We start from the raw sequence: 12,810 nt of genomic DNA, 5'->3' as shown, positions 1-12,810 counted from the left end.
TCACCACTCAGTACAGTTTCTAGAATGGTAGACATAGCTATCTGGTAATTCCATTAAAGAGCAAAGTTTGCAGAGTTTCAGTACCTTAATATGCGAAAGTGTAAGGATTGGCAGTTCAGGAGAAAGCACATCTCTGAAAAGAAAAATAAAATGAAAGTAAATTGTTTTGTAAACTCATAATAAAACAAATACTTAAAGAAAAAATATTCCAAAATGAACTATGCTTTTTATTCTGCTGGTTCTGACATTTTACATACATCAGACCAAAACAGTAAAAGTGAACGTAAAATTGGAGAAAATGCACCAACTGCTTTTTTTACTAAAATTATTTTAATCCAATAAATCCAGTTGGTTTGGGAATTCAGTGTCTTCAATGATAAAGAATAAAAGAAGATCAAGACTAAGGGCTGATCAGTGAAAGAAAGTTTAAATAGTTTACCATGTGGTAGGCTGAGATGAATTAAATTCCCAATGCATCTCTGTGGAAGCAAATTAAAAAAAAAACCCTGCAAATAACTTATTTATGTGATTTCTTACCCATTTCTTAAGCCTCCTTCACTGCTGATCATAAAGGGATAGAATTGTAGTCCTGACTGATCCCACACACAGGGACATAGGTTTTATTCCCCCATATATCTCACTTACACAGGATGCTCCTGGTATGGTACATCTATTTAAAGGTCATTGTTTGCATAAATAACAAAAAATGTGGTGATGCTATTCTCAGCCTCTACTCAAGAGGTCTGTTAATAAACAACACTACTAACTAAACAGGGGAGGAGGGAGTGCTATGTGGGGATTGGTGATGATCATGTGACTTGTGGTGTTCCATGTGACTTTCCAAAACCATATTTTAAAAGTCTGTGGCTCAGTGGGCTAGGTAGGGAGTGGAGATATCACCTACAGTTGGTCTTTCTATGGTAACAAGCTTGATAAGACAGTCAGGAAACCTGGTTGAACAGAACTGTGAAAAAGCCTAGGAGGTGCCTAGGGCCAGGACATCAAAAGACCCTGAGGATGGTACAATCAGAAGAAAATAACCTGGACAAAATAGCATGGTGGGAAGTTAACACTTTCACTTAGCGAACTGGGATTTCAGCAAAGGTGGGGAAAAGCCCCCATCTCCTTCTACAGCCTTCTACCAACAGGGCAAAAGGATTGCTGATCCTAGTAGGGGGTCTAGAAAAGGAAGTGCAGTCCATCTTGAGTGAAGACATTGTGTGGCCCTGTGAAGGTGAACCCTGAGCAATCATGGGAAGAACTGTGTGTTTTGAGGAAGGCCGGAAGATGATTTTAGACTTGTTCTGGCCCCTCCAGAAGCGATGGAGGAATTGCATGACTTAGCCAAAGGGCTAAATCATATCAGGGATCCAACACTGCTGAGTCAGAGGACCACCAAAGGAAGAAAGTGGATGAACCCAGAGTAGGAACGCTGACGCAGATATCCCCCTTGGCTTCCAACTGGGTAAAATGATCAGATATGAATGGCCATCCACACTGTTTTGCCCTTGCTACTTCCTTATGTTAATACCCCTTCCTGGACTCCTTCTCTGCCCTGTTCCTAAATCTCTAACAGGCCTCTTCCTATCTCTATTCCACCAGCCTCTGACTATTTTCCCAGCTCTCTTGCCTTCTGCTATGACAAGTCCAACCCTAGGCCTTTCTTCCACTCCCCATCTTTCCAGCGAACCACAGGCTTTTTCTTTTAGTCTTGGCTGGTTGCCTGACTCCCTCAGCCATACAACTCCAAACAATCCCTCCTGCAGACATTTCCAGTGTTCCTGGTCTTAAATGGACAAACCCTAAATTATGCTTGGAGACATAGCACTTGCTCTTAAAGATGCTCCCTGACTGTTACAGGCAGAAACAGAGAACCCTAAACTATTTGACCAGATATTCAGAGCTGAAAATTAGGTTACAAATTAAATAGGTTAAAAAAAAGGAGAGTGTGCTGGCCGTAAAATGCTTTTTTTTTTTTTTTTTTAATTGTTTTCAGACACATCTGCCACCTATTACTTGGTATTAAAAATTAGAGAAATTTTCTTCCCTCTGCATCTTTTTACTCCTTTTATTCCACTCTAAACCAACTGTCACACCTGTACCTGTAAGGGCTGTCAGAGGTATACTACCAAATACCATTTTGGACTTAAGCATGTAACAAATTTCTCCCCTGTGACTGACTAAGGGTGCTTGCCTTATGCTCTCTCCTGAAATTTCAACATGTATGTGCCACTGACTCCAGGTGGCTTCTCCTAAGCCAAACTTTCCTAACAGTAGATACTCTGTTTAAGAGCACCAAGCTGTGGCTGATCAAGGACACCTGTCACGCTCAAAGACCACCCAGAGATGTTCAAGAAAAAGGCAATATCCTGTCGGTTACTGCTGAGAATATCTGTAACAAAAAAAAAGTGTATGTTTGGGAGCGCATGTTGTTTGGTATTTTGTTTTTTGCTTTAAATACATGATTGTTGCAGATAAATGGTCCATGTTGAGATGCATCTATTCTCTTCGCAAAAACCATTTATCTTCTACCTGAAGCAGTATCAAACAGAGGAGGGTCATGTCTCATGCTGTACTACTTATCAGTAAAAATGCAGTGCAATTGAACAAATAGTAATCAGAGCTGTAGGAACACAGCAGGATTCTGTAAGCAAAAGATTGGTGTCTAATTTACACATTTTAGAAGGAAATAAGATCTTTATTTTCCCCTCCAAGAAAATAACTTTTTTTTATATACAATCTGTCTGCTGTTTATGAAACCCCTCTGTTATACCCCGTTTACTCTACAGGATTTGGTATGCTAGCAAGATCAATGTCAACTACAGTAAACTGCAATTTTTAGCAGGATCCTAAACTTTGAGCATTCTGTCTCAGAGTCCAATACTTTTATTCTTGTGGCACAGGAATGTGGGCAAACTACAGCCCATGAGCTGTTTTAAGCCGGCCTGCAAGCCGCGCCACATGGCTCGGCCCCGCTCCGGCCGGGGCGCGGGGTCAGGGGCCACACCACACAGTTCGGCCCCGCTCTGGCGCTCAGCCGGGGCCAGACCATGCGGCTCAGCAACGCTCCGGCCAGGGCGCTGTGTTGGGGGCCACACCACGTGTCTCTGCCTCGCTCTGGTGCTCCAGCTGGTGCGCATGGTCAGGGGCCGCACCACACAGCTCTCAGAAGCCGCGGCATGGCCCCACTCCGGCTCCTACACGCTCCAATGGGAGCTGCAGGGGCAGCGTCTGTGGATGGGGCAGGGTACAGAGCCGCCTGGCCGCGCCTCCGCATAGGAGCCGGAGAAGGAACATGCCATTGCTTCCGGGAGCCGCTTGAGGTAAGCGCCGCACAGAACCTGTGCCCCCTGAGCCTCTCCCCATGCCCCAACCCCCTGCCCCAGCCCTGATCCCCCTCCCGCTCTTCAAACCCCTCAATCCCAGCCCGGAGCACTCTCCTGCACCCCAAACCTCTCAGCCCCACCCCAGAGTCCACACTCCCAGCCGGAACCTGCACCCCTGCCCCAGCCCTGATCCCCCACCCTTCAAATCCCTCAGTCCCAGCCCAGAGCACCCTCCTACACCCCAAACTCCTCATCCCCAGCCCCACCCCAAACCCCAATTTTGTGAGCATTCATGGCCTGCCATACAATTTATGTTCCCCGATGTGGCCGTCGGGCCAAAAAGTTTGCCCACCCCTGTGCTATTACATACCAATCCTTTTTATAGTGTCTTTCATCAGTAGAGCTGAAAATAATTGTCAGAAAACAAAAACCTATACAGTTGTTATACCCATTTTATAGCCAGAGAAACAGACTCAGAAAGATTAAAGTGTGGCCAGAATAGGACTATGAAAATATTTGCATAACATATCTGCTCCTTGTGTTCCGAATTATATCTGCTTATTTTATTGACAAATCAACATCTTACTATTCTTCTTAAATACAGGAGAAATGCAGCTTTGGAAAAAGAAAATGGATTCTTTTCTGGGTAATGAGTCATCAGGTATAGTGTAGACACACATTAAATGCAAATTTTGAAGAAAGTAAACACTAAGCTTAATATGTGTTATAATTGTTAATCTTAAAGTAAAAAAAATCCACTTTACTTTTCACTACTTATGCTTCTTATTTTTTCCATTTATCTCCACATGGCTAATGAAAATCCACTAAATCAGTTTTACTTCCAGGTTCTTAGTGCTGCAATATTTGCATTTCAGCCACTGGAGTAGATTGTTTAAAAATGACTTTATCAATGTTTTAAACAAGTAAATAGTTCATCTGCAGGCTTATAAAAATTTGTTTTCATAATACTTAAATTTTACACCAAAGTTAACTGCACTCCCTTAACTTTATATTTTGAGGTTTAGAAAACACCTTGGTTTGGACAAAGGTTCAGGTCAGTTCTTACCACCTCTACCTCCATTTGGTTATTTCTAATCCAGACAGAAACAGATCTCTATGCTCACCCTACACTAACATTGGGAACTACACTCACATTCAAACCTCCCTATTCACAAACACAAGTGTTATCTGCACAATGCTCTAGATACTGTTAATCCAAGGAACTGGAAAGTCCTTCCAAACATGTTTTCTGACTAAGATTTTTGTTTGTTTGTTTTTTACAGTTGTGATCTAGCTATCTCAGGGGGCTATTCGTGCTGCTAGTATCATATGATTACAGACTGAGGATCTCTTTTGCGGGTGGCAACAGACACAGAGAACAGATAGTCTTCCTACCCAGTTTTCTTCCTATTCCCATCCTATTGGCTAGCTACAATCACTGAGGGAAGGGTAGGATTCATGCCCTCCTCCACAGCTGCTGACAAAATATTCCATTACATATTGCTTACAGAAATATTAAAATGCAACACTTCTATTCTTGGGAAAACAAGAGCATCCCTTTCATCAGCATGTGAATTTGTTCCTAACACCTCTGTACTTAGACATTCTGACCTAAAATTCAATTTGTTTGCTAAAGTGTTCAAATCTATTTAATTTTAAAGGCACTGTTCATTTCCCCATGTTTGCCTGCCACCCTGTTTGTTTTTTAATCCTTAAGAAATGAAGATTGTATAAATCATTTGAGATGTGAAATTAAAGTGTTAAGCCTCAAAAGGTTCACAAATAAGTACCTAGGCTGGTGGTCACATCAAAATAGCAGCTAATGTTTACAATCGCTTTCCTGCACATAAACAGGAGGTGCGCGTGCATGAGTGAATCCTTTGTGTTCGCTAATCCTATTCAAAGCCTATAGTATGCCTAGCCATGCGCGCACACCCACTGCCCACCCTTGTTTGCCTGGCCATGCCCTGAAGAGTGAAAGTGTAAACAAAAGCTGGTCCTTTAGAGTAAACACCATAGTTGCTTTGTTTCTCAATGTAAAATATTAATAACTTGGAGGAAAAGAGACTATGCTATAAAATACTTCAGAATCATCTTGAGGTAGATTTAAAGAAATGCACCTAGCCTCACTTTAGTGTCCCTTTAACTTAATAAAACATTTGCTTTAAAAAAGCAAGGATTTTTTGCTTCAGTATCTTTTTCATTAAACTCCTCTGCCCATTATTTAACTGCTTTCCATCCTTAACCTGTTTTTTCTCCTGGATTCTGTATCTGTCAAAAGACTAAGAATGACCACTAGAAAAAAAAATACAGAAAAGAACACAGCCTCTCTCAAATGCCTAACTGGTGCTGTCTGCCTACTTTTACCATTTGTTAACTCAATTTTTCAAATTATAATATGTACCCCTCTTGTTCCCCCGCTCCCTTCCAAAAAAAAGCCACACACTGAAATAATTTGGTACAGACAAATACACTGTGAGTTAAAGACAACCCCTTTTGAAGGGCAATGGATGCTCATCCTAGGGTAATCAGTGTGTCCAACTACCTAGTTTTTATAACTTCCATCTTCTAATGGCTATCAATAGCTTATAATTTTTTCACTACAGTCTGGAGTTTTCTCTTTTTCAGCTAAAAGTTCACTGGACATACAAACAGTGGTTGCCTTAAAAGCTTTTCAATTACTTATGTAATTGACAGGTCAACTGTATCTTAGAGATTCCTGGCCAGAGTTCCTCCTCTTTCCCCAACCCCTTTTAGGCTATGTCTAGACTACATACCACTGGCAGCAGCATGTAGAGTACATGTAGCTATGAAAAGCAGGCTGCATCCACGCTGCATTGTACAGCTAAATGTCAGTAAAACACACTGGCAGAGGGGAGGCAGTGAGCAAAGCCTTCAGCAGATATCCACTGCCAGAGCCTTTCACTGAAGCGGGCAAATGGCTCCAGCGACAGGGAGTTAATGGAGTCTTTTCTCAATGCCTCCCCCCTGCCAGAACCTTTCCTTGCTGGGGAAGGGTTTTTTTGTAGTCGGGAAAGACTACAGCAGCAGAGAGGCAGCGGGACACTACGCTGCTAAAAATAGCAATGCATGGCTTAGGCAAGTAGAGAACACAGAGGTACGTACTCACACACATACCCACAAACTTCAGGTGTAGCTTTACTCTACTTAGCTAAGCCATACCCCACACAAGCAACCAACATAGCTCTGTCAACACAACTCTTAGCATAGACTCAGTTATGCTGGCAAAAAAGAATTCTTTTTCCACTATAAGCTGCGTCTCCACTTTGTGTGTGTGTGTGCGTGCGCGCCACTATATCTCTACCAGTACCTCTATTCCAGCAAACCCCTTTGGGTATAAACAAGGACTAAGTGCCTCCCTTATTCATTTCTCTGATTTAGAGCTATATGGTCATGAGTAGCAATCAAATCAAAAGCTCTGGCAAACTAATTTCCCAATCAGAGCTCAACATTTGAAACAGTTTGACACTGCATTTTCACTATCCTTTCAAGATCAGCTGCGACATAAACTTGAAATTTTATCAGTTTGGGGAGGTGAGTTGATAAACCATCTCCAATACCTCTTCAATCTAACCACTATTTCTAATGACACTCCTATGTAACATACATCTGACTAAATAAACAGCATAGTTAATTGTAAACTCTGGAGTTAGCTGGTGTACACATATGGAGCCCAAACATATGCTGTAGTAGAATATAATGCCTGCTGTTATAATGTAATGACACACATTCCACAGGGTGCCAGCTGGATGTCTCTCTGTTTAGGTCTCTGGCATAAGCATTTCCAGTCCTAGAGGCTTCTAGATCATGCCTTTGTTGATGTAATTGGCTGAGAACAGGCTAAATCTTTACAGTTATGAGTTTCTTTGGTATGTGTTAACTCGAGTTATGTTCTTATACACATCAATCACCATGGTGCCCAGCAGTTTAGCTATAACACTTTCAACAGCACTAAGTTGTTCCTTTAGCACCCAAAGAAGAGCAGTATATTGCTCAATTATCAGTGTGCTGTCTGTCACTGAAAGGAGCTCTCCTACCCCCATACTTCTAAACTCCAGAGAGTCAGTGGGGGAGTGTGTGAAAGAGCAAAGGAGTGAGAGGGAGCTGCCCTGCAGGAGACTTGAAGCCTAGAGCAGGCTTGCTAAATGAGCCAACCAGAGAGACCTGGTGCGGGGAAGGAAGCAGGAGATGAAGCAGTTCCAAGGAGAGGGAATGGGACTGACTCTGAAGCCACAATGGAGTCAGCTTGGGCAGGGCAACTGTAAACTGATGAGAGACTGAAGAAACACTTTTCCCTCCCCCAGGCTCTGACGAAAGAGCCATGCCCTGGAACAGATTTTTGGAACTGAGAATTTCCCTTTTTAAGTTTGTTTAAGGACCTCCCCCCCCAACATGAGCCTGAACAGGCTGTGTGTTAGTGAGACAAGCTTTCATAAAGCTTCTTGTACTCTCTTTTTTGAAGGAAACTGCCTCCCCAGATCCTTCCAGGAGGGTAAGTGCTGAGGTCAGGCAGGGAGGAGACATGTCACTCCTCCCTCACCCTCCTACAGAGGGTATCCTAAAATTCTTTCTAAATCTGGCATTCTGCATAATGAAATGACTATTGCTATTTCACTTTATCAGGCATGGCTTATGTTTGGTCCCTCTTCATCCTCATAGTGATGAAACACTGCATCCCTACTTTGCTCTAGATTGAGCCATCATTTTGTTCAAATAAAGAACAAAGCAGAAGTCCTTTAGAGGCCAGCAATACCGCTACTTAATAAGCCAGTAGCAACCTGACAAAATTACTCTCTGAAGCTTAGTGTTCAAAGACTACGTGCAATATAGGAACCTGACCCTGCAAACTCTGATTCAGGGTTTCTCAAACAGGGGTCGCCGCTTGTGTAGGGAAAGGCCCTGGCGGGCTGGGCTAGTTTGTTTACCTGCCGAGTCCCTTGGCCCGCGCCGCTTCCAGCAGCTCCCATTGGCCCGGAGCAGCAAACCGTGGCCAGTGGAAACCGTGATCGGCTGGACCTGCATACAGGGCAGGTAAACAAACCAGCCCGGCCCACCAGGGGCTTTCCCTACACAAGCAGCGACCCCTGTTTTAGAAACCCTGCTCTTATTTACATTAGTGCTCCTTATTTCTACAAGCAGGCCCATGGAAGTCAAGTGAATTACTCGTGCAAGTCAGGGTTTGCAGAATCAAATTCAAAGACTCCATATCCATTACAGACAGCCAATAATATTTTGGAATTTCAAAGCATTTACCTCAGTTGTTTGTCATCATCTTCACACAATTTAACCTGTGTTGAAACTGGTATTGATAGTATCTCTTGTTGATCTCTCTTTAATAAGGAAAGAAAGTTTTCCATTACAGGAAAATACTGTTGGTACCATACAATCAATAATTAGCAAACATCACAAAAATCAAAAGTGCTGTCGCTTTCCACACTTGAGAGACAGAAACAAAGAGGGTAGTAGGTAGGATAACTTATCTCTCTCAAATCCAGAGAGGAAAGCCTAAAATATCACTGACAGCCTCAAGTGTTCTTCCACTTCAAAGCAGGTATTTAGCTTTTGCTCATGTGAAATCTTTCTACCTATATTAAAATAACCTGGGGAAACTGTAGGCGTACCTTTGCGTCCTATGCACATGTTGTAGAACATACAATAATGCACAGTCGATGAACAAACTTCCTATTTTCCAGATTATGCAAAAGAAATAACCAGTCTTTCTAATTTAAAATATTTATATTCTCCCAATTCTATCCAAATAAATAAAACACGGACACGTTTTTTTTAAGACATCAGTTTAGCCAGAGACATTCAGAACTTGTAAATCATTTTTCTTTGAAGTTTTTAGAGTGTTGGCTGGAATACTGAGTCCATGAAAAACATCCAATATCTGCTTCTTTCAAACAAACACTGGGTTCTTACACACACACACACACACACACACACACACAATGCCAGTACAGCCATGTGGTATTTTCATCCCTTATTTATTTTTATTCTTGCTTTAAGTGCCTTAAGTACTGGGGAAAATGTTACCTGCAAGTTTGCACATCTATGGAATTGTTGTTGTCGTCGTTGTTTTAAGCAATATTCATAAGGGGAGATTGAAGTATATACAGAAAACTTACTAGTCAAAAGTACTCTTAGGCAACACAGCTTCCTTCCACCAAGGAGGTTTCTGTGGACACTTGCATATCTGATGTTTAGCACTTGGAAAATGTATGTACTGAAGAGCATGTAGCTAATTTTACAGATTTCTTTGTAGGGAATGAGATTTTGGGGACCATGATGCTACTTTGATCTCGGTGGGTGGGCTTCAATATTTGAAGGGGTGAAGGAATGGACTTGAAAGCTCTGTTGAAGGTGATGGATTTGAAGGCTTTCTTGCCCCCAAACTACTAGATGATACAGGGACTAAGTTTTCCTTAACTTTTTGGTTCTTCAGAGCCCTCCTGCCACAATTTCTCCTTTGGGAGAGATGGCTTCACACAAAAAGGAGGCAAGCTATCACTTGAGCACTGCACAACTGTTTGCCTTTGGACCAAAGGCTACATATGTTCTTAGGATCATTTTGCCTTAAAACATGGAAAACTGATCAATTGATAGCGCTCCTAACTCTGATTCTTCCGCCGGATATGATGGCCACTAAATGCCACCTTTATAAATATAGAGAACTATGTAATGGTTTAAAAGGATGCTTACTCACACTTCCAGGATTGGATTTAGGTCCCAAGGGGGAACCTGAGCACCAGAGGAGACCTTCTAATTTCTGCTGCTCTGAGGAGTTTTTTGATGTCCATATTCTTTCTTTTCCTGGGTCTTAAATCTAGCTATCTTGGAGAAATTCTACAACACGAGATATTGTAGTCAGCTTTGGTCTGGTTGAGTTTTACCCACACAGTTTCTGATCTTATGCCACATAAGGAAATACAGCCAGTTGGCAGGTTTCTTTTTTGAAGAAAGAAAAACAGATAGCACTTTGAATGCCTCTTTCAGCTGCTTCTTTTCAGAAACCGGATAGCTAGGCTCAGTTTGCAGGGTCCAGGTGAGCTACTGGAATAGGTGATACCTAGTGGGTATGAAGATTGGTGATTCCAATAATTGTGCAGTGGCTTCAAGAACTATGGACTTCTGCGTATGACTTTAGCTTTTTCTCTTTTTGATATGGATTGCAATACTGTAAGTAATTGGGGCAATATGCCTATTTGCTGTCTAAGTTAGTGCTTGAACAAGCCTGATTTGTTTCTTAAGGTTGAGATTTTATGATTCTCTTTTGATGCAAACAAGAATATTGTCTGTTGCCAGTCTTCAGTCTGCCTGGTCCAGATCCTGGTGACTGCCTTGTTAAAGGAATACTTTTTGCTTTAAACAAGCTCCTTTGTTATTAACAACACTATTGCTAATTATGCTGTTTACTGTTTGTATTTCTCTCAACTTGGACAATGCAAATCAATCAAGTCAGTTTCACTTATTTATAATTAATTTCACTGTAAGGTATCACTGCTGCAATGGCTAGGTTTCAAACATTGAAATGTAATGTTTATTTAAGATGTGGATTTCCCTCTCCCGAAGAATGGTGTGGATATGCTTCTGTTGGCTTGGGGTAGGGCTGTCAAGTGATTAAAAAGATTAATCGTGTGATTAATCGCACGGTTAAACAATAATAGAATACCATTTATTTAAATATTTTTGGATGTTTTCTACATTTTCAAATATATTGATTTCAATTACAACACAATACAAAGCGTACAGTGCTTACTTTATATTTATTTTTGATTGAAAGTATTTGCACTGTAAAAAAACAAAACAAAGTATTTTTCAATTCACCTAATACAAGTACTGTAGTGCAATCTCTATCATAAAAGTTGGACTTACAAATGTAGAATTATGTACAAAAAAACCTGCATTCAAAAATAAAACAATGTAAAATTTTAGAGCCTACAAGTCCTCTCAGTCCTACTTCTTGTTCAGCCAATCGCTCAGACAAACAAGTTGGTTTACATTTGCAGGAAATAATGCTGCCCGTGTCTTGTTTACAATGTCACCTGAAAGTGAGAACAGGCATTCTCATGGCACAGTTGTAGCTGGCGTCGCAAGATATTTACGTGCCAGATGCACTAAAGATCCATATGTCCCTTCATGCTTCAGCCACCATTCCAGGGGACATGCGTCCATGCTGATGATGGGTTCTGATCAATAACAATCCAAAACAGTGCGGACAAATGCATGTTCATTTTCATTATCTGAGTCAGATGCTACCAGCAGAAGATTGATTTTCTTTTTAGATGCTTCGGGTTCTGTAGTTTCCACATCTGAGTGTTGCTCTTTTAAGACTTCTGAATGCATGCTCCACACCTCATCCTTCTCAGATTTTTGAAGGCACTTCACATTCTTAAACCTTGGGTCGTGTGCTATAGCTTTCTTTAGAAATCTCACAATGGTACCATCTTTGCGTTTTGTCAGATCTGCAGTGAAAGTGTTCTTAAAATGAACAACATGTGCTGGGTCATCATCCAAGACTACTATAACATGAAATATACGGCAGAATGAAGGTAAAACAAAGCCGGGGACATACAATTCTCCCCCAAGTTCAGTCACAAATTTAATAAACACTTTTTTTTTTTTTTTTTTTTTTAAACAAGCATTGTCAGCATGGAAGAATGTCCTCTGGAATGATGGCTGAAGCACGAAGGGGCATGCAAATGTTTAGCATATCTGGCATGTAAATAGCTTGCAATGCTGTCTACAAAAGTTCCATGCAAATACCTGTTCTCACTTTCTGGTGACACTGTAAATAAGAGGGCAGCATTATCTCCTGTAGTAAATGTAAACAAACTTGTTCGTCTTAGTGATTGGCTGAACAAGAAGTAGGACTGAGTGGACTTGTAGGCTCTGAAGTTTTACATTGTTTTGTTTTTGAGTGCAGTTATGTAACAAACAAACAAAAATCTACATTTGTAAGTTGCACTTTCGGGACAAAGTTTGCACTACAATATTTGTATGAGGTGAATTGAAAAATACTATTTCTTTTTATCATTTTTACAGTGCAAATATTTGTAATAAAAAATAATATACACTTTGATTTCGATTACAACACAGAATACAATATATGAAAATATAGAAAAACATCCAAAATATTTAATAAACAATAGAATACCAATTGAAATTTAACAGTGCAATTAAAACTGCGATTAATTGCAAATAATTTTTTTGAGTTAATCGTGTGAGTTAACGGCGATTAATCGACAACCGTAGTTTGGGGTTGTTTTTGTTTCTTTGTTTTTTGTTTTTTAAAAAGTAAATTTGGGCCAAATTCAAGTATCCCTTTAATTTTGCTTTGCTGTAGCTTGGGAACATTTTAAGCAACCACAAAGGCACTCCAGCTCCTGCAGACTCAGACGCTAGCACTGAAAAAGTTCATATTCAACTTGTATTAAGAAAGATTTTTTTAAATAAAAAAGCT

At 40.8% G+C, this 12,810-nt stretch overlaps 1 protein-coding gene across 7 annotated transcripts in view; it reads right to left on the bottom strand.

Moving 5' to 3' along the window:
• TEX9 (testis expressed 9) overlaps positions 1-12,810 on the bottom strand; it is a 43,682-nt gene that overhangs the window by 27,744 nt on the left and 3,128 nt on the right. For 5 of the 7 annotated variants that reach the window (XM_024101821.3, XM_065559471.1, XM_065559470.1 and 2 more), the window contains 2 exons: positions 8,601-8,677; positions 85-133 (listed from right to left, as the gene is read on the bottom strand). In XM_024101821.3, the coding sequence (XP_023957589.3) occupies positions 85-133; positions 8,601-8,677 (126 nt within the window). The remainder of the gene's footprint in view (positions 1-84; positions 134-8,600; positions 8,678-12,810) is intronic. The other 2 variants (XM_008164040.4, XM_042853889.2) reach the window with 1 other exon arrangement.

This window comes from Chrysemys picta, chromosome 10 (genome assembly GCF_011386835.1).
Source record: "Chrysemys picta bellii isolate R12L10 chromosome 10, ASM1138683v2, whole genome shotgun sequence".
In the NCBI taxonomy this organism is placed as follows: domain Eukaryota; kingdom Metazoa; phylum Chordata; order Testudines; family Emydidae; genus Chrysemys; species Chrysemys picta.
This window is presented reverse-complemented; position numbering and strand designations above follow the sequence as displayed.